Below are 26995 nucleotides of genomic sequence, written 5' to 3'. Positions count from 1 at the left end.
AAGCCTTTCACAGGAAACAGGAAATGGCTGCTTCCCCACCCCCATCCTGCACTCTGAACATAACCCAACTAGTTATTCTGTACACCTTAGGCAAAAGAGCGGAATCTAAATCAAGGAATTTTTGAATTAGAGAAAACTTCGAAATCATGGAGCAGTCAGTGCCAAAATGGAGACGGCATGTCATCACAAGGTGGCAAAGCCGCGGGCCCAGCCGTGTCACCCCAGTCCTTCTGAGCGCGCTTGGTGAGGCCGCACAAAGGCAAGGTTCGGAATCCCAGGGGCTGTCATCAGGAATGCACTGAATGCCTCGCAACCTTAAGGGCTCGGGGTTGGAATCCAAGCCCGAATTGTCCAAGTGAAACAGCTGACTAACAATGTCAGCTGGGGAATATTTTGATACCTTCAAATTCTGCCCCATGTAGGAAGAGGCTGCACAAAGAGCTGTGACTTGGAGAGCCCTAGGAATGGTACGCGAAGGCCGCCGAGTGCCTGCCAGGGCTGCCCACATTCTCCTCATAGCTAGATAAAGTGGCTCCCAAAAGAGGTCTCCAGATCCGCCCCAGTGGGCACCAGCAGAATTGACTCCCAGGAAACTTCCAGCTGTGAAGGGCTAACAAAGCTGGGCTCTCTCCATTTGAATGTGAAAGACCCGCCCCAATCAGAGAAGGCCCTTAAGCCATAAAGCCCTTCACACCAAGGCCAAGTGTCACACTTGTAAGAGGGTGTGATTTATAAATTGACAGCACCCACAAAGCTGCTTTTGTACTCCTCCTTAGTTAACAATTTATCTCCCCCCACCAAACTCACGGAGCTATTCAGATAAAGCTTGACTGGGCCTCAGAAAGAAAGAAAGAAAGAAAGGAAGAAAGAAAAGGACCCAAGTTTTGGCCAAAACATCAATGTTCACTCTGGATAATTATGGTCCTGTGAATAGACCCTAAAATTAGGGCTTAATAATTCCTCTGTATCACACTCACAGCATCAAACTATTCCAATACAAACATAAAGAGCAAGAAAAAGAAAATCTCCAAAGCAGCCTTGCGGGAAACTCAAAGAGTTCCACTTTTGTGGTTTTCTACAGTCTCTTTTGTGGTTTCTGCACTCTTAGAATCCCCCCTTTAGAGCAATTTTAACTCGACGCCCTCATCAGCTGTTTTTCTTTCTCAACATTTAAATCTACAAAGCAAAGAGTAAATATGGGCTTGGCCATGTCTTTCCTCTCGGTTCAACAAAACGAGTTCTAGCCACTTCACCTCGTTTTCCCCATTGCATGAATTCCCTTCTCAGATTCCAGCACGAGCTACGAAACTATCTTCTTCTGATTTCCTTCCCATTCCTCTTTCTATAAACTGAATTCCGGCACCGATTCCAGTAGAGACTAAACCCCTAACCTAAACTATGCTAAAAAAAAATACATACACATCTGATAACACTTGTCAACACTGAGACTTTTCTTCTTAAAAGGTTATTTGATGAAAAAAAAATTTATTTTAAAAAAGCAAAAAAGCAATTAGGCAATTCAAGTTTAAACTGTCTCCCTGCCCACTTAGGACCTTACTGAATTGTCTATGAATCTGGGAAAAGAAACTTTTTTTTCTTCTATAAGAGTAATGGCCTGTGCTCAAAAACAGTCTTTTTGATATTACTCCATACCCTGAAGTCCAAATTGGTGGCCCACCGAGCAAGTAGGTCCTGCAGCATGTTCTCTTTAGTCTCTTCAGGGTGGACAGGAACTGCATGGGAGGTGTTGGTTTCAAGGTGAGAAGGTTTCCGGTATTAAAAAGTTTGGGACAGAACATATAAAAAATCTACATTTCTGATTCTCTTAAAAAAATCACATTTGGCATCACTAGGTCCACAGACCCTTGTAGCAACAGCTGGATGACACTAAGCGTAGCTGCCCCCACTTTAAATGACACAAGCACTGGCCCAGTCTGTCTAGCCTCCCCACTAGCTGCCCTTGCTGCCAATTGTTGCAGCCTGTACCCTTCAAGGCCCCAGGGTTTCTGACCCTTGACATGCCCCCGCCCCCCAGGACACATACCTTTTTGACCATGGTGGTCTCAGATGAATCAAGTTTGGCTCTCTTGGTATCAGGTCCATCTTCTACTCCTTGGCTAACTTTGGCAACTTTGGTTTTTTCCCTAGAGGGTGATGAGAGGAGGGAATCAAGTTCAATCCTATAAATCATGCCCTTTGAACAAAAAGAGCATCAGGAGCTCGATGAACAGGATGGTGGTTAAGAGCAAAAGCTCATACGGGGGAGGGTAGAGCTCAGTGGTAGGGCATGTGCTTAGCATGCGTGAGATCCCGGGTTCAATCCCCAGTTCCTCTATTGAAATAAATAAACAAACAAACAAGCAAGCAAGCAAATAAATAAACCGAACCCCCCCCCAAAAAAAACCTCACACAGATCTGGGTTCAAATCTCAGCCCACCGACTGATTACCCACTTACCCACTATGTGGGAAAAATAATCCCTGCAGGATTATTCAAAGAGAAATAAGAAATTGCTTAGCACACAGTAAGCTCTCAGTAAACTTTGTCAACGTTCCACTTGACTCATGAAATAAAGAGCTGAACTTAATTCCTCCCCCAACCATGGGGAGCACACATTAAAATGACCTGGTCTTTACTCCGACTTCTTTATCCACTTATAATGTGCCCAAAGAACTAGATTTTCAGTCATAAACCATTAGAGTTACAAGAGATCTGGAACATGTTTGTCCCTCCTCCATCCTGACTTTACAGGCAAGAAACTTGCAGACTGGAGAAATTACAGAGACTTATCTGAGAAACTGAACAAAAGAAAGCAGTTCTTGACTCTTGGTCTGAGGCTTCACCTACGGCATAGGGTCTCTCTTTACCTCTCATCAGCAAGGGGGAGTGCTCAAAACTTATAGCCCCAAAACCAAGTCATATAGTCTTACAGTACTGGTATCATCTGCCATCTTTCACCTAGAAGCTAACAAGTTCAAAACACTGCAGGTCCCATCATGTGAGAATCACCCTGGTCTGCAACCTCAATGTTCAGAATGAGAGGAGGAGGCCTGTCTGCTCCACCAGAGCAGTCTTGGGACCTTGGAGCTTTTCCAAGGTAGGCTTCGGCTCAATGTGCTTCCAGAGTTATCCATCTAACTATTTTGTACTCATTTTACTATCTCTCAACCTGAACACACACACGCCCAAGATGGGGAACAAATGTTTACAATCCAAGCAAGCCTTATCTAAATAGAAAGTGAGGCTTCACCACCTGAAGTCCAGGCTGATCAAATACCCACGTGGTGTGCCCTGATTGCCTCAGAACTGCTTTCTTCATGCTCCAGAGGAGACCATCAATTTGGAAGGCAGGGGCCACATCGCCCACAAGTCCGAACACACAATCTACATATTCAGTAAGCTGTTAGTGATTTGGTTTCCCAAAGGCCTGAGTATTACAGGAAAATACTTTCTTTACATGGTTCATTTCCTACCAATGAATAAAACAGTATTTTCAAAATGCTATGTTCTCTCCTCCTCTCCCAAAACTTACTCTACAAATTCATGCTCTCCAAGATTGGCAAATGTGTATCCATGGTAGCCAAAAACATCTCCTGTAAAGAACTTGATGCTATTTTTGTAACAGATCTGGTCAACTTTAACTATGACATCCCTGGAGCAGCAAGTCAGACATACCTGCAGAAAGAAAGAAAGTGGCTGGGTATGAGTTGTGCAGACTGTGAATCACTGCCCTGATGTCTAAATAAATCTTAATGAACAGTCTCTCTGGGCATGTCTAGAGCCAGTTTCAAACTGGTACAACAGGTTCTTTGGATCCTATGGTTAGAAGACAAAAGAAAAGTTGCAAGTTTCAGTGTGTAGAAAATGTAAATCATGAGACCATCACTTCACCTTCTGCAACCAAAACGAAATGTGTTTAGCTATAAAGTAAAAGCCATCCAATGAATTTGTTTCCTCTAATCCAGGAACATATATAAACCACATTTCATAGTTTTCATGAAAAGGAAAAGAAGAACAGGCTACAGCGAGAAACAAAACCATTTTTAAATTTACCCAAAGGTCATGTTTAAATACAAGGGCATTTTTCCCCCTTCTTTTGACTGATAATTTTAAGATAAAGAAGATAAACAAGTCCTGTTGAGATTATTTTTCCACAGTTTTCGATGTGAAACTTTATCTGAATTTAAGGACAAAAGAAAAGGTTACAGACCAAGTGACCTCCCATTCAGACTTAGACAATGAGCTGGTGATTCACTCGGTGGAACTATCAGTGTTGCTCTGAGGCCTCTAGGTTGTGTTCCAATACGTTGAGGTAGTGGAAATGGCTAAGTTTTACTGCATAAAACACCATCTTTTCAGGAGAAGCTTTGTTATCAGGGCCAAGAAGATGACTTCTAAATTGCACATGTTTTCTTCTGAACATAGTAAGTTGGAGAAGAAACTACAGGGAGGATATTTTCATTTGATAAACTTCTTTGCTGTTGTCTGGCAGTCTGAAATAACATTCACAGGGAAATGTGAGCCACTGGCACCATCCAAAGGATGCAGCCACCCAAGGGAAAATCAAATCTAAAAGGTAAGGCAGCTACAGTTGAACATGTAATCAACTGACTAAATGGAGCCCTGAGGTCAAAGGCAAGTGTTAAAACCTACAAGGACCAGTCAAACACAGCGCAAACCTGAGGCAGTCACGCTTGCCTAGTGCACATGCATTGTATATACCAGCAATGGCCCCACGCTTCAGTTGTTTTCTTTTTTTTTTTTAACCATGCTTCAGTTCTAATAAAGCTTCTAGTTGCTAGAAGTTCAAGGGATACCTAGAGTAAACCAAATGTGGTTACTATGGATAAAGAAACAAAGATGACATGTCCAAATGGAAAATGTTCCAATACCTGGATCTACAAAATAGAATGAATTTTTTTTAACAGAACAAAGTGCACAGATGATCCATCATTCCAAGCCCACATGTGAACAGATGCACATAAGAAATACAACAGTGGGAAAAACAAACTACCAAACCCAAATTCTAACCTCTCATGTAATGGGCTTTTCAATTAAAAAACAAGTAGATTATCTGTGACGAATTCAGTTAGCCAACATTTGTTAAGCTTTTCTAGGGTACAGGGAACCGTGCCTAAAAGGTCACAGATACTGAAACCGAATTTAACTTATACTTTCACCTCTGCATAGATTTGGCAGTGAAATCAGATGAGGTTGGCTATGCCTCATCTGGCTCATGACTATAGTGATTCTGTCTTGTTATCTGTGGCAACAAGGCCAAAGCGGCTGCGTGAAAGACAGAGACACAGAGAGACCAAGATCAGGTGTGCTCTTGCAAAGACAAACACAAGCTGTAGTTTGATATTTCTAACACACACACACACAAATGACTCTGCTACATAAGTTAATCACCAACTCGTTAGGTGTTCTGGAGAAAACGTGTGTAATAAAACGTATAGAAGCTATGTGCAAAGAGTCTGAAAGGAAGATAAGACATCAATGATAAAAGCTGGTCTTGAGGAAAACATGCCCAAAGAAGAAACCCAAAGACAGAAATCCGCTGGCAGCTGCAGCAGATTCAGCAGACTGGATCTACCTACCAACACATTCAATCTACTAAGGCAATACACTAAAACTACAGAACAGAACAGCTCACAAATTACATGGGAAAAAGCTCAGATCTGAGAGTCGAACCCTCAAGTATACATGGTATACATATAACCAGTGCTTTAATTTGCTTAGTTTCTGCAGCAGACTTTACATTCCCTATGAAACTTACAGCATCAAATTGAGTGAAAAACGACTCGGGTTTCTTTTCTATATTCTCAGTGTCCACCTTCACATCCACCATGGGGTTGAGATTCTGTGCTCGTTCCAAAGAGGCTTCGGCCCTGTTTCGGCCAACAGACCCAGCACGCACCAGGAACTGAGCTCCGGGATCCTCTGGAGACACCTAGGAAGAATTTTTTTTTACATACTTGAATTGGGGGGGGGGGGCGGGGGGGCGGGGGAACAAATGAACTTTTCCATTTTAAAGAATAACTAAAATATCACCACCTAATTGTATTACTGTCATCCCTACAGGAATGTGCCCAATGCAGACTCCTTACACACTTTCCTTCTGAGGCTTTAAAATATACGTTTAACTTTTTTTTTTAAACTGAGCAACGATGGTTAAAGAGCACCCCCTTGTGTTCATAAAGAAAATTCACTCTAAACAAAACAGTCCATGCTTCTACAAAATTTGTAACTGCTAACAAAAGTATGTAACCGTCAACACGAAGAATTAACCAAATACCTACCATGTGCCCAACTCTAAGCATTCAGAGAAATACGTAAGTAGTTTAAAGGATGTAGTTCCTGCCTATAAGTGGTTTAAAAGTCAGACCAATGCAAAAATCAGACACAATTAAGAATGTTTGAAACAAACTCAAATTCAACTAAAACTCAGAAAGGAGGAGAGGCGAGCAGGGGCTGGAGAAGAGGGATATTTCACCCAGAAGACTGGATGCCGGCAGAAAAGAGCCTCAAAGACAGATGTATAATCACCTGACAGCCACCAGTGGGATTAGATTCCACTGTTCAAAATGCATTTCTTCACACATCAAACATCTAATGTGACCATTCATCTCCATGTATGACCTTGCCACCTTCACTAAGACTGGATTCTACAGAAGTAGTCTCCCTCTTCTCCTGCCAACTCTCCGCAGCAGACACTCTCCCTTACTATCTTTCCTCCAAGAAAACAAGCTGGTCCTTCCCTTCAAGGCCAGCCCTCTAACAGTAGCCTTGACCCCCCCACCCCCTACCCCACTTCCTCAGGGATCTCATTACACAGATGTTGTACATCATAGTGCTTAAGAACAAGGCCCTGGGATTCAGATTGGATTCAAATCCTGGTTCAACCACTTGAATGAGGGGACTTGAGCGAGTATAAGGGACCACATGTACAATGCGGACGGTGATAAACACAACGCACTTACTCATCACTCCAGCAGCGTGAGTCAGTATCACCTGTGCTCTGCTCCTCCCAGCTCTCCTCCTCCCTCATCAGCCATTCCAGTCTCTACACGGGCCTCTGAGGTGTGGCTGTTCTCAGGATGCCACCTCGGAACCACTCACCTTTTCACTCTGGAGAATTCCATACACCAACTCAATGCCTTCTCATTTCTACCAAAATCTGCTGTTATTTTTCAAACTGCTCTGACTGGTACTGCTTCCTGATCCATCTGAGTCTTATATTAAACTGCCCACCAGATACTGCCTCCTGGACATCCCACAAGCCAACCACATGCGATTGGTTGATGAGCTCACTAATCACCCATCCCATCACCAGAGCCAGAAACCTGGTCTTTGTATCTTTGACACTGCAGCCACCAGGGGAGGTGGCTAAGCGCATGGGCTCTGCCAGGAGTCAGACTGCCCGGGTCCTGGTGGAACCACTAACTACTACGACCCTGGGGATCCAGTATTTCACTTCCTTTTCCACCATTTCTCATCTGTAAAATAGGAATGATGCTGCCTACATCTCAGAGCTGTTCTGAGGACTAAATGATATCCTATAACTACAGTTGTTCGGACAGCGTCCAGCACCTACAGTGTCAGCTGCGTCCTTATGCCCTGCTTCCCCACATGCTGTCCTATGACTGTACCACCTAAGTATACCTCACCTCTGTGCACTTCCTGCCAACTCTCTCACCAACCGCCATCCTCAGACCCTCTTCACCTCTTACCTAAACTACTAAAGCAGCCTTCTACGTAGTCTTTGGCTCCATATCTTGTGCCAGTCATAGTCTACCCAGTAACTAGTGATCTACAGAAAGGACAAAGCTGAGGCCACCCCTCCCCCATCTGAAACTCTTCAATGAATCCTCACCACCTAGAAGAATAAAGCAAAAGCTAACAGCAGAGCTTTCAAACAGGCCTTTCCTGACTTGGACTGTACCTGCAACCTGCCCCTGCCCCCTACTACTTTGGGTTTCATACTCTAAAAACACCAAACTGCTTGTTACATTCCATTTCTACCATGCTGTTCTGTGCTAACGTCACCTGTCTAAAACACAGCTCCTCAAAACTTGATAAACCTCTACTTGTTTTTTTAAAACTCAGCTCAGCACCCCAGGAAGCCTCTCATGTCCCCCTGCCACAACTTGAGTCTCGTAGCCTGCTCTGTTTTCTGGGAAAAAAATTAGAATGGGAATCAAATCTTGTGCCTTTTTGTATCGTCAGTACCTAGAATACTTCAGGGTAGCCAGCAGATGCTCTTGGATGCTTGCTGACATAAAGAAAATGAAAAACTCTAAAGGGTGGGAACTGCCATCCTCATTTTATAGATGAGCAAGCTAAGTCTCTGTGAGATTAACTCCCTTACCCAGACTTAAGAAGGTGGGATCTGAGCCCAAGTCTGCATGGTTCCAGAGGTTTTGCACTACACAGCACCATCTCCCTGGGATGTTCCTAGTCAGGAAAAAAGCACAAGCAAACTGCAAAAGGCAGACCACCCGGAAAGTGTTCATGAACTCTTAAATTTATGAGCTGGGAGTCAGGCTGGGTAAATTGACTGGGACCAGGTTATATGAAGCCAGTGGTTCTCAATCCTCCCTGACTTTTAGACTTAACCTGGAGAACTTTTATTTTTAAATAACTCCCCAAATATTCTAAAGCACAGATGGGACTGAGAAGCCCTGTGTTAGGCTTTGAAACCCAGTCAGAGGAGGCAGGCTTTGCAGTGGAAGGAAAGCAGGAGGCACTACAAGTCCCTAAAGTGAAGCGGTAAGGGCTGACGGTCAGCCTGCTCACTCCAACGCTGGAGCACGAGTCCCTGTACTGAGGTGGTGGCAGAACCACAGCACACACCCTCAGTGCTGTCTTCATCCCCCATTCTCAGGTTACCCACCAGATTAGGAAGCTACCACCCCACTGCAGTTTCATTTTTCTACACCAGGGGCCTCAAAGTTTTGGAACCATTCTTCCTCAGGTCTTACCCTCTCCACAACAACAAAAAAAATCCTCCTCTGAATGGGGTGTTCTTGCCGCTAGGGGGCACTGTTCTTGGGGGAATGTCAGGGTTCAGATGGTTACAATTATCTGGCAGCTTGCTTGCAGGGATTTTCTTTCCTTAGAAGGTTTTGAATTCAAGTCAAAATCCATTTGTGACTGAGATATTAAGTGAGTCAACCCATGTTTCTCTTCATATTTCAGGAGAATTAAAACAAAAAAAGATTCCAGATATTATTTTCTCCTGAAACCCCAGACAGGGTGAGCTTTTTAAGATGTCATTTAACATTTACTTTTTGTCTACAGAGCCTACACCTTACACTGAGTGTGCTAGTTACTTCTTATGAGACAAGACCCCTGCTCACTGCTTAAAAGGAAAGAAAGGCACAAATAATATGTGACATCAAAAAGACAATCTTTGAAATAGTTTACCTAAAAACAGACATAATTTCTGGAATTTGCTTTAAAAAACTATCCCAAAAAAGTACAGGAGAAAAAGATTAATAAAAAAGAGTAACAAAATACTGCTATCTGTAGAAGCCAGGTAAGTGGGGTGTCAAATGTTATTCTACTTTTGAATATGTTTCAAATTTTCTATAAAAGAAAACCAAAATGTCATTGAGTCATGAGAACATAAACAAAGAAGCAGTTATTCCCATCTTGGAGAAAAGACAGGTCAGAGAAAGCAACACAGCAGTTGGGCACCACGGTTATATTTTCAGTTAAATAGCATTATATTGTATAATTATTATTAACTATTGGGTACTTATTACATGCAGGCACTGTGTTAAGCAGTCCACATACATTCTGATCCAGTGTTTTACAAGGTAATGTCTGTGAAATATCTACATCAAGATCGCCTGAGATACAAATTTTTTTCCCTGAGATACCTCTTAAATGTATATATTCCAGCCAGGAAAATGATAGTAATATGATTAAATGTATTTATCCCTGAGCCTTAACCTGAGACCTTCTAAAACGGAATCCCTGGGGGTGAAAGCTACACTGTAACAATGCCCCAGGGCAATTCTGCATTTTAAATCAGTTATTCAGGGGATTTATGGGTACAAATTGGAAAACGACTCCTGTACTCCTCACAATCACCCTCCAAGGAAGACATTTACTCCACTTTACAAATAGGGAAGCTCAACAAGGAGACGCAAGTCCCCACTGGCTGCCCACCTAGGGTATGGTGGAGCTGAATTCAAACCCGCTGCTGAAGCTATCAATCTCCAATACAGTGCCCTTAATGCCAGCCCTCCTCTTTCATAGCCCTGAAGGGTAAGTAGGAACTCTCGAAATTTGCGAGTGTTTATACTGATGGAGGGGAGATTGCAAAGGAGAGTGACGAGGTGGCGAACATCTCACCTGTTCATGATCCAGCATGGTCAGTCCTTTCACTCCGGCCAGAATGAGATTCTTGGCAATTTCAGCCCCAAGTCCCTTCATGCCAACAAGAAGCACCCGGGAGGCCCGCAGCCTACAAGGCAGACATTGTCAATGGGATGATGGAAACCAGTGGAAGTGCCCCAAATCATTGAAGAACAAAATAAGACAAAAACAGGGAAATAATCTTGGTTTTCACTAATTGCACTGAAGCATCAAGGCCTCAAATCTAGGGAAAAAAGACTGGCTCCAATCCATCCTGCAGAGAATAATTCATTCAACAAATATTTATTGAGCACCTATATGCCAAGTACCCCTCCAAGGTGTGGCAATACAGTGGAGAACAAACAGACTTAATCCCTGCCCTCTCAGAGCTTGTATTTTGTAAAGGAGACAAACAAACAGAGAGGTATATATTATGTCAAAAAATAATGAAAATCAAGCATGATATGGATCAGGAATGATGGAGGATGTCTGGGTCTCAGCTTTTCCATTACTGCTTTTTTTTCCTATAGGGCCCTTCCACTGCCAACCACAGCCTAGCAGGCAGGAGACTTTCAAGCGACAATTCCACTTCACCAGAATGGGAGGGAACTGGGAAGAGGGCTTACTACATACAAGCAAGGTAAGTGACAGAGACGCTAGCAAGGAGCAGGCCTCTTATCACAGACTGACAGCAGCAGAGCAGCAGAGAGGTGGAGGAAGGAGGCTGTGCAGATTTCCAGAGGCGCTCCAACCCCTTGAGAAGCAGCACACCTCAGAAGCTGTTTCCACAGAGAATATAGTGCACATATCAAACCTTCGCCATCAGAAAGATTGGGCACCCTTGCATTTAGCTGTACCTTCTAGGCTTCTGCTGTCAGAGTTCATCTCCGAGCCCTCCCGTCACCTGGCCGACACTGCTGTGTCTGGAATTCCAGGTTCTATGTTCTTTCAGTCTGAGTGATGGGGTCTCTTCCTGTTTGGCTGCTGGATTACCACACGGATACAGCTACAGTAGCCCAGCTGGCCTCTGGGAAACGTGTATCTTCAAATGTTACTAGTGGCCCCCTAACCTCCAACCCCACTAACTTCTCCTCAGGCTCTGTTCTCCATGATGCTCCTTCAGCAACGGGCGCTGCCCGTCGCCACCCGCTCTGGGTCGGAAGACAGCTTTGAATTCTGGCTCTGCCACTTCCCAACTGAGTGACCCGAACAAACTGCACAATCTCTCTAAACTTCAGTTTATTCATCTGCAAAATGGAGATAGCAATTCTGACTTCATGTCATTCGATGTCCTTGACCACCTGATGAAATATGTGGGCAAACCCACCTAGCACAGTCCCTGGCATTTAAGAGACACTCAATAAAAGTTACTTAACTTACTAAACATCTCTTCAATACCCATTGTTTTAAGTAGAAAAGAGCCCAGTGACGGGTTTTGATTCTGATTTTCAAAAAAAAATCTGACAGAGAAAAAAATCTACAGTGGGCATTTAAATCCATTCTGTATTGGCTCTCTCCCATTTCCCAGATTACTCCCAAACCTGCCTTCAGTTTCCTACCTGCAGACTTTAAATCACAACATTCCGCACACCTGACATGCACCTGCTCTTCCTCTCTCTGCCCAGTCAAGCCTTTCCTCCAGACTTCAAACCCCAACTTGAAGGCCGCTTCCTCAAAAAGACCTTCCTTATCAGGGCAGACTCAAGCAAGTACTCCCTCTGAACTCTGAGCAACTGGTCCACAGAAATGCCTCTGACATAAATTACACACAGCCACCTGGCCTCCCCATGACCCCTACATCCTACAGAGCTCCACAGACTGACTGCTCTAGAGGTTTTCTTATTCAACTGCCAACAACACTGAATATCATGTTTATGTTTTTAATCCTTAAACATTCTAGGGGCCCTGAGACTACTGCTTATTTATGGCTCAATTACATGAAAAGCACTTAAAATAGTACCTGGCACACAGTCAGTACTTAATGAATGTCGGCTATTAGGACTCGTACTCTAATGCAGCAATTCCCTTCTAGGGATCAATCCTACAGAAATATTCAAGCGGGCACAAAAATCATGTACAGTGTGATACTCACAGCATCGTCCATCCACTTCCCTCCACCTGCACAGCCACCACCCTACTCGGAACCACCATTACTTATGGATAAAACTGGGTCTCCCTGCTTCCATTCCTGCCCCTCCACAACCCACTGTCCCCATCTCAGGTAGAGATCTTTTAAACCAGATGCCACTGGCCTGCTCAAACCTTTTTTTTTTAAGGGGGGAGGTAATTGGGCTTATTTATTGATTTTTAGAGGTACTGGAGATTGAACCCAGGCCCTCATGCATGCTAAGCACATGCCCTACCACTTGAGCTATACCCTCCCCCCCGCTCAAACCTTTCAATGGTGCCCTATGCCAGCTCCTTACCCACAGCCCTGCGTACCCCTCTGGCCTCATCTCATCCGGCTCTCTCCCTGGTAACCTGGCTACAGACAGGCTGACCTTCCCCGATCCTAGAAAACACCACATCTACGCCTGCTGTAGGACTCTGGCATTAGTTTTTCTCTTTGCTTCCTCCCCTAACTCTTCACCTGACCCATTCTTTAGGTCTCAGCTCAACTGTCACCTCCTTAGAGAAGTTCACACAGGCCACCTAATCCAAAACAGGTCCACATCTCTTCTATCCAGAATTATGCTACTTGCTTATACATTCATTGCTTGTTCCTCCCTTAGAATGTTAGCTCCAGAAACCATGGTACCCCAAGCATCTATGACTATGCTGGGCACTTACACTGTTACTCAAATAGCTGTTGAATTAATAGACACACCAAAAGAAACCTAAGTGTCCATCCACAGAATTACATAACCTTGGTACACAATAAAATAGCTAACACTCACGGAACACTCATTGTGTGCCAACAACCACTGTTCTAAACTTCACATGTATTATATTATTCAATCCTCATGACAGTCTTATGAGCAGGTACCTTGTTATGTGTATTTTACAACTGAGAAAACAGGCAAAAAGAGGTGAACTAGCTTGCACAGCTAGAAAGTGGCTGATATAACCAGCTAGCTGACGAGAGCAGCAATAAGGTAGAGTGACTGAGCTGGTGGGCTGAGGCCACAGTGGCCTGGTACACACCTACTATGGAAAACTAGGCAGCCATCAAAAAGAATGAAATAACAGCAGTTAACACTTATGAAACAGTTACTGAATGCCAAAGCAATTTATATTTTAAGCAATTCTAAGCAATTTATATGTATTAACTCTGCAAAGTAGGTAGTGCTACTATTCTCATTTTACAGATGAGGAAGCTGACTATTAGAGACAAAATAATGCCCCTCCCCCAAAGGTGTCCATGCCCTAATTTCTGGGACCTGTAAATAAATCACACTACATGGCAAAAGGAATTTTGCCGGTGTGATTAAATTAAGGATTTTGAGATGGGGTTATTACCCTGGATTTTTCAAGTAGGTCCAAGTAATCACAAGGGTCCTTGTAAGAGCAAGGCAGAAAGGTCAGGGTCAGAGAAGGAGACGTGCTAACAAAAGCAAAGACTGCTAACAAAAGCAAAGTCAGAGAACAGAGACTTGAAGATGCTACACTGATGGCTTTGCAGATGAAGGAAGAGGCCAGAAGACAAAGAATACAGGGGGCTTCTAGAAGCTAGAAAAATCAAGTAGATTCTTCCCTAGAGCCTGTGCAGGGAGCACAGCCCTATCAACACCTTGATTTTATTTAGCCCAGTAAAACAGATTCCAAACTTCTGACCTCCAGAATTTGTGTTCTTTAAAGCCACTAAATTTGTGGTTATTGTTACAGCAGCCAACAAGAAAATAATACACTGAGGCGCAGAGTTCCTAGGGACCTTGCTGAAGATCACACAGCTACCAACTGGCAAAGCAGATAACTCAGGCAACATTGCTCCAGGGTTGATGCTCTTAGTTATATTGCCTCTCAATATCACAAGTAAATGTAAAAGTACATTGTGACAGATTGTGTATTAAGTCCACCAGTGACAAATGACAGTAAATAGCATCCACAGAGGGCTCACTAAGTACCAGGCACTGAGCTGGGTACATTACATACAGCACCTCACTGAAACCTTGATTGTGGTTCTTCACCATTTTTCTCTCAGAAAAAAGCACCCACACCCTAAATGCTGCATACAATTTCTCTTCCTAAAAGGCCAAGGGCTCCACAGGCCCTGCAGTGGGCCATCACATTTCCTCAGGAAAGGATCCAGGTCTGCCTAGAGAAAGGAAAAAACTGAGGCTCAGAAAAGGTGTCCAAGCTCCCACAGCTAAGGCTCCAAATTCAGTTCTAATCAAGATCTGTGATTTTTTTTTCCCTCTCTCAATGCCTCCCCCATGCTGCCCTGCATACAGTAGGTTCTAAATAAATATTTGCTCATTTACTCTCCCCTCTTTAACTTCTTCTGTCATGGAAATAACTTTAAAATTTCTACGAAGGAAGGAACCTGTCTTCACACCACAATCTGAATTCACAATACAGACTGCAAGTTAAGTCAAGCCAGTGAAGTCCACTCGTGCTTAAAAATCCTTAAGACTACCAAATTCTCATTCAAACCACATCCATTGAGTCTAAGGCGTGAAAGTGAGTCATGCAAAAATCTTGTATATTTACTCAAGTAGGGCAAGCATAAAGTCCCTGAGGCCGGAGGGCCCTTTAGCATATTTGAAGAACAAGACTCAAGTAGCCTGAATGGAGGGAGCCAGGGAGGCAAGGTCAGACAAGGCAGGGCAGGAAAGGCAAGATTTTTTCAAAAGGTCTGGTTTTTATGCTGAGTATACAGGAAATCATAGGAAGGCTTTTTAAGCAGGACTGCTGTGATCTGGTGTTTTTTTTGTTTTGTTCTGTTTTTTTATTTAAATCAGTTTGGCTACTTTGTGGAGAATGGATTATGAAGTCAAGAGTGAACAGGGGAGGTCAGGGAGGAACTGCTGAGGTGATCTGAGACGATGGGTGTGGCCTGGACTAAAAAATGAAGAAAAATGGATGAGATAAAGCTTGAAGCAGAGCCTGCAGGACTTCCCAACAGACTGAATGTGGACAGAAAGAACAGAGATGAATAAAGAACTCCTAGGTTTCTGGTCAGTGCAACCAGATAAATGATGGGGCCGTTGGGCAAATTTGACCATTTTCTCCTTTTAAAAACACTCTCTTCTTCACTTCACAGTGTAATACTCCTCATTTAAATCTACAGTCCTGCTCCACCCAACTGCCTATTCCCTATATTCACTTAAATGTCTCGTCAGAATCCAAGCTAGAACTTAAGACTGTTCGGCACCTAGATCTGCTTGGGCAAATCTGCTCCTCCGTCTGGAGTTTCCACTCATCCCACTGACTTTATCTCATTTATCTCAACTTATTTAGTTTCCCTTCTTTTGTTGCTGGTGATTTATACTTGTCAAATAATTGCAGCTATAATTTACTGAATGCTTTCTGTGCTAGACTCTCTTCATGCATTATCTCATTTCTTTCTCCATAATCTTACAATGTAGATTCTGTTATCTCCATCTGATGGTGACAAAACTGAATGAAGCACAGAGAAGTAAAGACACGAACACAAGGTTAAACAACTAAGAAGTTCTGGAGCTGAGATTTGAACTCAACTATTAACCACTATCAACCACTGCAAAAATTGGTCCTTGTATGTAACCACCAGGACTGGCCTCCAGGACCTGCTCAGTCACTTTCATGGCAAATACATGCCTAGGGAACCAACTGAAGTGCTTTCTGAAAGGCAGCAGTGTTGGGTAACGAGTGCTTGAAAACAGGGACTTTTCTGTGAAGTCAAAATTTCAGAGTTTAAAGAGTCCTTAAAGATGTAATCACACTCACCCCTCCTTTTTGCAGATGTGGACTGTAAGGCCAAGAAACCGTGCCTCATCAGAGGTCAGAGAGCTAGTTGGCAGAGATGGACGTCCTAGATCTTTGCAGTGTACAATCATTCCCTTTACTCAACACATGTTTTAATGTCTACACACATGCAAGCACTGGAAATTTAATATAGATCAGTCAAAACTCACATCCTAGTCACTGGACATTTATATAGTGCTTGTCCTCATGGAGCTGATCGTCTACTTCTCTCCTCCCAGTCACACTCTGCTCAATTACATACAGGACAAATCACTGTCAAGTGGAGGAAGAAAAATTAGACATGCTTTTGGTACGAAAGGCAGTGCAAAAACTGCTGGAGCACATAATCTGAGAACATACACGGCTGCCAGGTTCAACACTCTCCTTTTTGTTAATATGACTGAAAGAATGAGCTTTGGTTGTGGCAAATGAGCTGCCATGGAAATAGCAGTAAACCTGAAGTTAGTGGCTTAGATTCAAGTCGTACTTCTTCTGTTTACTTGGTGCGTGACCTTGAAGAGTTGGCTTCCTTCCTTGAACCTCACCCGTAAAATGGGCTAGGCACCACAGCAAGAGATACAAACTCACAGGCTTACCGGGGCCAGGCAATTTTATCAGTGAATGAATCAGAGCTGATGGAGACGATGGCAAAGTAGAGCCCATGTTCTGTGTAAAAGAGGCAGCCTCTACTTAGCTCCAATCAATGTGGGGGTGTCTGATCTTACTAATTTTCAAAAGAGAGAAATCAGAAACTGAAATCTCCACATGGCGGCAGGGGGGATAGGGCTTAGGAGGGAGACAGACACATTTTCTCAATTTCTCATTATGAAAAATTTCAGGAGAGGGATAAATTTAGAAGTTTGGGATTAACCTATACACAGCACCATATGTAACATAGATAGCCAACAAGAACCTACTGTATAGCATAGGGAACTATACTCAGTATCTTGTAATAACCCATAATGGAAAAGAATCTGAAAAACAGATATGTTCAACTGAACCACTTTGCTATACACCGGAAACTAATACAACATTGTAAAGCAACTATACTGCAATTAAAAACAAAAAATTCAAATATACAGAAAAATAGAAAGAATATTAACATTTTGCCCTTTTGGCCTTACCCATATACCTACATCCCGGCACTTCAAACCTCTAGCATGCAGGGCCAAAAATATGACATTCTCCTTCATAATCACACTATTTATCATATCTAGAAAATAATTCCCAAATATCATCTAACAGGGATGAATATGCAAATTTCCCCTACCGTGTAAAAGATGTGTTTGTTTGTTTTTTAAGAGGAGTTTGCTTTTTGAAAGAAGGTCCAGTCAGGGGTCACACCTTGCATCTGACACCACCTCTTTACTTTCTTACTCTAGAACAGTCCCTTCACTTGTTTTTTCCATGACATTGACTTCTGGAAGAGAACCAGGGCAGTAGTCTTGTAAAATGTCCCACATTCTGGACATCTTATCATTACCTCAATGGTGTCTTTGTTTCTTTGGTCTCTAAAAGCATGATTAGGGTAAAAGATATTTGGCAGGAATACAATGAAGATGGTGCACTGAAGTTCTTATTTCACCAAATCAGAAGACACTTCATTACTAATCACCTCCAAAGGAGACAAATGTCTTACTTCTCTTTTGCTAAAATATTACCTTGGCTTTATGAATTCTAAGTTATTAAGTTATGTCTAAATGAAGTAGATTTATTCTTTTTAATGCTCAAATTGTCCGCAATTTGGCCAATTCTCTAGATTTTTAAATGCTGGCAATTAATTTCAAAAAATTAAAACACTGTATGAGAGATAACCCCCCAGTTTTTAAACCTCCAGCCTATATGAGTTCCCCTGAAGGCCCTTTTAATTATTATGTCTCTCCTTTCCAATTCTCTGACAGTCTTGGCTCAAATCCCAGAGTCAGAGGCAAAACTATAGCCAGAATGTAGAACGTCGATTCGGAGGCCACCTTCCATTTCGCAAAGGAACTCCAGTCCCTGAAGTTCTCCTTAACCCTCTGGAGTTTCCTTACAGGCAAGTTAATTTGCTTCGTAGTGTTGCCTTCCTTCCTGTACAGGAGGAAATCACTCCCCTTCTTTCTCCAAAGAGCTGCTATGAGACTCATTTGAAAACTGGACATGAGAGCGCTTTAATCAACTCTGCAAGACTGCGTACAAATCTGTAGATTTCAAATTATAGGTAACCCCTTCCTTCCTTCACAGGACCCTCAGCCAATCCTTTTCAGGTTCTCCACTGAGCTCAGTACATCTTCACGTCCTCAGAATAACTCCCATCTCCCAAGAATTCCAGATTCTGACTTTGATTTGCAGCTTAGGTCATCTGCTCCTTAGAGCCGCCCACATCCATTCTTTATTGCTCCTCAGATCATTCATTCATTCTTAACCCTCTGATTCCAATTTAATCCTCACCAACCTTAACCCACCGTGAAGAAAACTACTTACTGCCACCAACCCCTTGGATCAACTCTACCAGTACATTTAGGATCCCCTTCCCAACCCTTTAGGACCCCCAACACTCTAATCCTTCAAACGGCAGTCCCTACATCCAATCAACCCCACTTGTGTGTTCATTCTCATCATTTAATTCCCAATCTTCTAGTTCAGATGCCTTCAAACCTCAGATGCTTGCTAATGCCTCATGATGACCCTCCTCCCCAATCACAGAAGACCCTACAGACCTGAAAGAAACTGAAGTAGCCCCCACTTCACCCCACCCACCACGCACACACTCTCTCACCAAAAAAATTCTAGAAGCTCCCACCCCTCACACTAAATTCTCTTGACCTGCCTGCCTCCTCAACCCTTAGCTCAATCAGTTCTACACTCTGTACTCAATCACATCACATAACCACCTCCCAACACCCAGATCTCACCTCTGACCTCAACCACTCACATAACTCTACTTAGATGTGTAGTAAGCATCTAAAACATAAGTCCAAAAGAGAACTCCTGATTTCTCCCTCACCCCACCAAACCTACAGTCTCCCCATCTCGGTCCCTAAAGGCACTTCCATCTTTCCACATGCTCAGGCCAAAACCTTGGAGGCATCCTTGAGTTCTGCCTCTCAGACCCCACACACTGAATCCTTCAACAAAGCCTGTCCCTTCTACCTTCAAATTATATCCAGAACCTAGATCTGATCCCTTCTCTAGAGTTCCAAGACACCATTATTTATGTCTCAAGCAGACTGCTGCAGCAGCCTTCTAATCGGAATCCTTATCTCCACTTCTGCCTACCTCAATTTATTCTCCACAGAGCAAGAGTGATCCTTCTCAAACACAAATCAGATTATGTTACTCTTGCCCTCAAAATTCTCCAATAGGTTTCCCAGCACACTTAGAATAAAAAAGCTACTCCTCACTTCAATTATAAAGTAAATAAATACAACTACAAAGAGGTCAATTAATCAAGAGGACGAGACAATCCAAAATGTTTTTGCACCTAATAACAGGGCCTTAAAGAATATAATGCAAAAACTGATAGAACTGAAAGAAATAATAAACAAATCCATAAATATAAAGATTTGAACAAAACTCTCAGTAATCAAAAGAATGAACAGTCACAAAATCAGTAAAGATAAAAAATCAGTAAAGAGATAAAAAATATGAACATTATTAACCAATTTGACTTAATTAACATTTAAAGAACAATCTATCCACGGGAAAAAAAAAAAAGCTACTCAACTCATTTGGTTCCATCCACCCTGTGACTCCAATTTGCCAAGCGTGCTCTGGCCTCCAGGATTTTACACTTCATACTCTCTATGCTAGGAAGGTTCTTCCAGATGGCCACACAGCTTTCTTTTCATATGGGTCTGAGGGTCAATGTTACCTCTTCAGAGGCCCCCCTGGGCACCCTATCAAAACAGCGCTTCCATCTCACCATCCTTTGTTGATCGTCTTTTCCTGCTTTTACTCCCTAGCACTTGCATTATCTGGTATTTTATTATTTATGTTTACTGCCTCCCTCACTATAATGTAAACTCCATGTGGGCAAAGAGTCTGCCTGGTTCACTGACATATGCCCAGTGTTTAAAATAGTGCCTGTGGCAGGTGCTCAATACATATTTGATCAAATCAATCACCCCTTTCAAAGACCTCATCCCCTCTGATGATTACTCCCTCCGTGGGTATGCCCAAGATATACCCAGTCCTGTCCTCTCTGGACACACCTCCATAACTAGACACAACCTCTTCAGGTACCTCCAGTCCGCCGAGCCTCTCCGAGCCTCTCAGGACTCCCACTTGAAAAAAACCTTGCTCCAAGACGCCTCAAAAATCTTCATTCTTTTAGACTGGCCCACCCCTTAAAGGCCACAAGAATTAATGTAAGCTTCCATCTGTTCGGTCTGCCAGGCTCTCCAGCGTCCAGCAGAGAACAGGTTCCTACTACCTATGAATGAATGAACTATGCCCCACCTCCCACTTTCATCCTTTCCATGCATTCCTGGCCCCTCCTATTCCCTAAGCCTCCACCCTCGATCTAAACCCCAACATCACTCCCTTCGGGCGTCAAGACCCTGAGTCAGAATCCTCCCGACCCCCCCAGGACTTCCCCACCTCCTCTTCTAGAAGCCGCCAATCCCTCGGAACGGCCCTCCCACCACCCTAGGATGTCCCCGCTTCCCAAATCAACCCCTCCAGTCCTCCCAGGAGGGCGACCATGCTCGGGTACATGATTCCCGCCTCCCCTCTTCAAATTAAACCCTTCCACTCCCCGAGGGCCGCCAACGCCTCAGGCCAGACGCCCCCTCAAGAAGCCGCACCGGCCCTGACCGTTTCTGGGCCTCCAATCCCCAGAGACGGATCTGCCGGTCATACTGCGCCGCCTCCTCCTCGCTGATACCGCCGCCCGCCTCCTCCTTCTCCACCATGGCGCCGGCTCTCGCCGCCTGCGCTCGGGTCGGGCTCACGACAACCTCCCGCCGGACTCACGGCAACCTCCCGCCAGTCCCACACGCCACCAACTGCCGCCGGCTGCGCGCCCGGGCCGCGTCTGCGCCTGCGCCAGGGGCTGCGTCTGCGCAGTACCTCCTCCCCTCCGCCGGCCCCTGCAACCTGGAACCACGTGGACCTCCTTAGCCTCAAAGGCTGGCGGGCGACAGCCAGTCACGTGGTGGAGGCTCCTCCCAATACTAGCCAAGAATCCGCGCGGCTTCTGGCCCCACGAGGCTACCCGAGTGGCCTTTTCTGAGACTATTAATTCAGCAAATATAATGGAGCGCCTGCTGAAATCCCGGCAGTGGGGCTATTGTGAAATAGAACAAAGGAAAAAATATATAAATCAGACATGCAATAAATGTTGGAAGAAAATTAAAACAAGATATGGGACTACAGGGTGACAGGAGTGGTCAGGGAAGGTTTCTTAGAGAAGGTGACATTGAGCAGAGATCTGAAGGAACTGCAGAAACAATCTAGGTAGACAACTAGGAGATGGAACGTTTCTGGAACCAGAGAGCAGCAGGTGCAAAGGCCCTGAAGCTGGCGCATGCTGACAGAATTGAAGCACTGTGGAGAGGGCAAGGTGGTTGGAGCTGAGAGGATGGCAAGGGATAAGAGATTAAGTCATATATGAAGCAGGTGGGGAATCATGTAGAACCTTGTAGGCTAGTAATAGTTAATATGTGTTTTCCTTAGGCAAGATGCCTTTTTATTATTCATTCAACAAATACTTATCGAGAACTTGTTTGTCAGCCATCGATCTCTGTGCTAGGATAGAGCAGTGAAGAAAAAAAAAAGCTGCCCTCTTGTGGAGTTTCAATGGGCCCTACGTGGATTATTTCTCTAACCCTTGTAAGTGCAGATAAATTCTTTAACACCCCCACTCCCTCATAACTAAGGAGTCTGAGGTCCAGCAAAGTTAGGTGTTAGTACACTGACCGAAGTCTTACATCTTAGAAGCAGTGAAGCTTGGCTTCAAACCCAGGCTGTATGGCCCATATATTTCATCAGGAGGTTATACTACTGCTGGTGGTATGTTAAGCTCCTACTACATGCTCTAATCTTACATACTCTGTGAGCCTCAGGGATAGATCTTTTCTCCCCTTTTACAGTACAACTCCAGGACTCAGAAAATGGTAGCAATTCATCCAAGTTCAAATTATCATTCAAAAAAAAATCACATTTGGTCAATGCCTACTCTATGGGTTATTGATACATAATAAATTATGAAAAAAATTTAGGGACTTACAACAACAATCAGTATTTATTCTCTCTTATAGTTTCTGTGAATCAGGAATTCAGGGGCAGTTTGGGTGGGCAGTTCTGGCTCAAGGTCTCTCATGAGGATGCAGTCAGATAACAGCTGGGGCTGCAATCTTCTGATGGGGTGGGGTGGGGGTCACTTCCCTTCCAAAGTGACTCATCACATGGCTAGCAAGTTAATGATGGCTGATGGCTGGGGACCTCAATGCCTCTTCATGTGGGCCTATCCACTAGGCTGCTAGAGTGTCCTCATGACATAGTGGGTGACATCTCCCAGAACAAATGATCCTCCAGGGGAAGCTGAAAGCAGGAACGCTTTCTATGCCTCAGCCTCCACATTGTCACCAACATCCTATTGGCCACACTCTGGTCTACTCTATTCATTATAGGAGGGGATGATACAAGGGTGTGAATACTAGGCGGCAAGGATCATTTGGGGACCATCTCGAAGGCTAGTTACCACATTCGCTATGCATACACATGCCCTGTGAAAATCAGGTGAACAAGGGAAATGGATCTGCCCTGGGTGGTGCTGACAGTCTAGTAGGGGAAATAGACATTACTTCATCAGTCAAAGACTTATTCACTAATTCAACTACTCAACAAATATTTGTCAAATCCCTACTATCTGTTGGACTTTGTGCCAGGCCCTAAGGATACAATCATGATAAAAATGGACACACTCCTGCTTTAGGGGCAGTCACAGTCTAGTGGGAGAAATAAAATAGTGGCATAAAAACAGATCGAAACATTGAGAAGTGTTGTCATGGAGAAGAGGAAGTGATGACAGTGTCTGACTTAGTGTAGGAGTTAGGAAAGGATATTCTGAGAATGTAAACTTTCAGCTGAGCTTTACAGAGTAAATGAAGGTTAAAACTAGTAAAGCCAGGAAGGAACCCCAGGCAGAGACGACCCTGCACCTTCCAGGACCTACAGTCGAAGTTTATTCTCTTTGTCTGACTATGCTTTCCTGAGGGTCTCTCCTTGGGCCCACCCCCCCCCCGGCTCCCAGATTCTTTGTGGGAGGTTTAAAACATGTCTTCAAGCCCTGTGATATTCTTCATTTGTATGGAGGAGTTGGGGGAGAAGCTATGTCCCCTGTCCTTGAAGATGTGTTCTATGGCTGCTTGATCAATAAAATGTGATAGAAGAGAATGCTAGGCCAGTTTCTGGGTCCAGCCCTTGAGAAATGGGCCACCTCCCCTTCAAAAAGCTAAACATAGAATTACCATAGTATCCAGCAGTTCCACTCAGGCATATACCTGGAGGAATTGAAAACAGAGACTAAAACAGATTATTTGAATGTCAATTTTCATGGCAACATTATTCACCCTAGTCAAAGGTGAAACAACCCCATTTATCCATCAGGGGATGGAAGGATAAACAGAATGTGATATATCAATACAGTGGAATAATATTCAGCCATAAAAAGGATGAAATACTGATACATGTCACAACTTAGATAAACCTTGAAAACATTACACTAAGTGAAAGAACCCAGAATACAAAACGTGATTTAAAAAAAGCCCTGTCCTCCTTTTTCCTCTTCCGGGGACCATACCTAGAGGCATTCAGAATGGTCCAGCGTTTGACATACCATCGTAGGCTGTCCTATAATACAGCCTCTAACAAAACTAGGCTGTCCCGAACCCCTGGTAATAGAATTGTTTACCTTTATACCAAGAAAGTTGGGAAAGCACCAAAATCCGCATGTGGCTTGTGTCCAGGCCAACTTCAAGGAGTTCACGCTGTGAGACCTAAGTTCTTATGAGACTGTCTAAAACAAAAAAACATGTCAGCCGGGCTTCTCGTGGTTCCACATGTGCTAAATATGTCCGTGACAGGATCAAGCATACTTTCCTTATTGAGGAGCAGAAAATCGTTGTGAAAGTATTGAAAGCCCAAGCACAGAGTCAAAAAGCTAAAGAAAAAAATGAAGCTTGAGTAATAAAAAAAGTGGGAAAAAAAAAAGGCCCTGTCCTAACTGCTGTCCTGACCCCCAATTCAGCTTCCAATCATGACTTTACCCCCTTACCCTACTCCAGAGGATGAGATGAGATTCCAGATGGTCTGAAGTTCAGGGACAGAATGAGAATACTTGACACCATTTGGTAATGTTAATTTTATTTTGTCAAAAATTTGATAAGCAGACAGAGAAAGACAAATATGTGGTATCACTTATATGTGGAATCTAAAAAAAAGATACAAATTTTATTTACAATCTATAAATAGATTCATGGACATAGAAAACAAACTGTGGTTACCAGGGAAGAAAGGCAGGGGGATGGATAGACTAGGAGTTTGGGATTAACAGATACACATTAGTATACATAAAATAGGTAAACAACAAGGACCTACTATATAGCACAGGGAACTATATTCAATTTCTTGTAATGAGCTGTAGTGGAAAAGAATCTGAAAATATATACATACATATGTATATGTATAATTGAATCACTTTGCTGTACACCTGAAACTAACATTGTAAACTCATTACACTTCAATGAAAAATACGAATTAAAAAATTTTTGACAAAAATTTATTTTGTCAAAAAAAATAATATAGATACATTTAACATATGTAAATATATACATATTTTGTGGCTCAGCCACTTTAGAGTTATTCATCCCAGGTCTCTAAATCAAGGCAGGGAAAAGTTTTGAGAATTTTTTTGAGAATCACAGATCTCACCAGGAAACTCTAGAAGGCAAGATTTTCTTAAACATTTCCAGTATATAAAAAGCCAAGTATGCACAAATTCCTTAAACCAAAACATTAATTCCTGAGGTCTGAGTCACTTCAACATTTCTATATTTAACTTCAAATGTTCCCAGGGTTGAATGATGCCAACTAAGGAAATAATTATGGTGACAAGGAGATTCACTAAGTTCTCCTGATCATTACTATGCCGATTGTGTTTTATAAAGGTGTGCACAACAATATCTCCCATCCTACATGCTTTATTTTTTTAATTGGAGTATAGTTGATTCACAATGTTATGTTAGTTTTTGGTGTACAGCATAGTGATTCAGTTATATATTTTTTTTATATTATTTTTCCTTATAGGTTATTACAAGTTATTGAATATAGATCCCTGAGCTATATAGTAGGACTTTGTTGTTTATCCATTTTATATATAATAGTTTGTATCTGCTAATCCCAAATTCCTAATTTATCCCTCCCCTCCTTTTCCCTTTGGTAACCACATGTAGTTTGTTTTCTATGTCTGTGAGTCTATTTCTCTATTGTAAATAAGATCATTTGTATCTTTTTTTAAGATTCCACATATAAGTGATACCATGATATTTGCCTTTATCTGTCTGACTTACTTCATTTAGTATGATAATTTCTAGGTCCATCCATGTTGTTGCAAATGGCATTGTTTCATTCTTTATTATAGCTGAGTAGTATTCCATTGTAAAGATATATACCACACCTTCTTTATCCAATCTACATGCTCTTGTTGTGACATCCTTTTGACCCTACTTCCTTTCCTTGAAATGGGACTGGATTTGGTAACTATTTGACCACTAGAGTGTGTCAGAAGGGACACTTGCTTAACTTCCAAGTTAAGTCAGAATAGGGGAGGCCACCTCCACCTTGTTCATGAGAAACCCTTAGTTTGAGCCCTGAAATGCCAGGAAAGAAGTCCTACTGCCCTGAAGCCACCCTGTTGAGAGGAAGCCAAATCAGCCCAGAAGGAGACACCATGTGGAGAAGCCCTGAAACCACACAAAGAGAGATGCCTGCCCAGCCCCCCACTATTCCAGTCCTAGTCATGTGGTCTGCAACCATATGAGAAATCCCAGGCCAGAACCAGCCTTCCTGAATTCCTGACTCACTGATGCTGTAAAAATAATAAAATGATTGTTGCTACTTTAAGTCACAAAACTTCAGGGCAATTTTTTTTTAATTGAGGTAAAATATGTATCTCATAAAACATACTATCTCACCCACTTCTAAGTGTACACTTTAGTAGTGGCAAGTTTATTTACATTGCTGTGCAACCAATCTCCAGAACTTGCCATCTTGCAAGACTGGAACTCTATACCGGTTAAACAATTCTCCATTTTCCCCTCCACCCAGCCCCTGGCAACCACCATTCTATTTTCTGTTTCTGTGAGTTTGACTACTCTAGATATCTCAGATAAATGAAATTGTACAGTATTTGTCTTTTTGTGACTGGCTTCTTTCACTTAGCATAAGATCTACAAGGCTCATCCATGTGTAGCATGTGTCAGAATTCCCTTCCTTTTTAAGGCTGAATATATCCCATTGTGAGTACATACCTTGTTTTAAGTACATGCTGCATTTTGTTTATCCATTCATCCAGCAATAGACATTTGGGTTGCTTCCACCTTTTCATCTGCTGTGAACATGGGTGTACAAATAACTCTTTGAGACACAGTTTCACTTTTCTCAGATATATACTCATGGGGCAGTTTGTTTTTTTAGCAACAGCTAATCAGAACAGCTGCCTGCACTGAGACTGTGTAACTTCAAAGAAGTGGAGAGCA

The 26995-nt window shown here is 43.0% G+C and overlaps 1 protein-coding gene and 1 pseudogene across 2 annotated transcripts in view; one reads left to right on the top strand and one right to left on the bottom strand.

Moving 5' to 3' along the window:
- The window catches only part of SAE1 (SUMO1 activating enzyme subunit 1), a 61023-nt gene extending 39763 nt beyond the window's left edge, over nucleotides 1-21260 (bottom strand). Inside the window, exons 1-6 of one of the 2 annotated variants that reach the window (XM_031458963.2) lie at nucleotides 21051-21161; nucleotides 16424-16526; nucleotides 10365-10476; nucleotides 5779-5952; nucleotides 3532-3674; nucleotides 2045-2144 (exon numbers count right to left, since the gene is read on the bottom strand). In XM_031458963.2, the coding sequence (XP_031314823.1) occupies nucleotides 2045-2144; nucleotides 3532-3674; nucleotides 5779-5952; nucleotides 10365-10476; nucleotides 16424-16425 (531 nt within the window). In that variant the 5' untranslated portion in view covers nucleotides 16426-16526; nucleotides 21051-21161. Of the gene's footprint in view, nucleotides 1-2044; nucleotides 2145-3531; nucleotides 3675-5778; nucleotides 5953-10364; nucleotides 10477-16423; nucleotides 16527-21050 lie in introns of both variants that reach the window. The other variant, XM_031458962.2, reaches the window with a different exon arrangement.
- A 2767-nt stretch (nucleotides 21261-24027) lies between these two features.
- Nucleotides 24028-24490, top strand: LOC116154929 (large ribosomal subunit protein eL34-like; annotated as a pseudogene).
- Nucleotides 24491-26995: the final 2505 nt, after the last annotated feature.

The sequence above is a fragment of the Camelus dromedarius genome, chromosome 9, assembly GCF_036321535.1.
Source record: "Camelus dromedarius isolate mCamDro1 chromosome 9, mCamDro1.pat, whole genome shotgun sequence".
NCBI lineage: Eukaryota > Metazoa > Chordata > Mammalia > Artiodactyla > Camelidae > Camelus > Camelus dromedarius.
The sequence above is the reverse complement of the archived record's forward strand: the minus strand, read 5'-3'. Positions and strand labels throughout refer to the sequence as shown.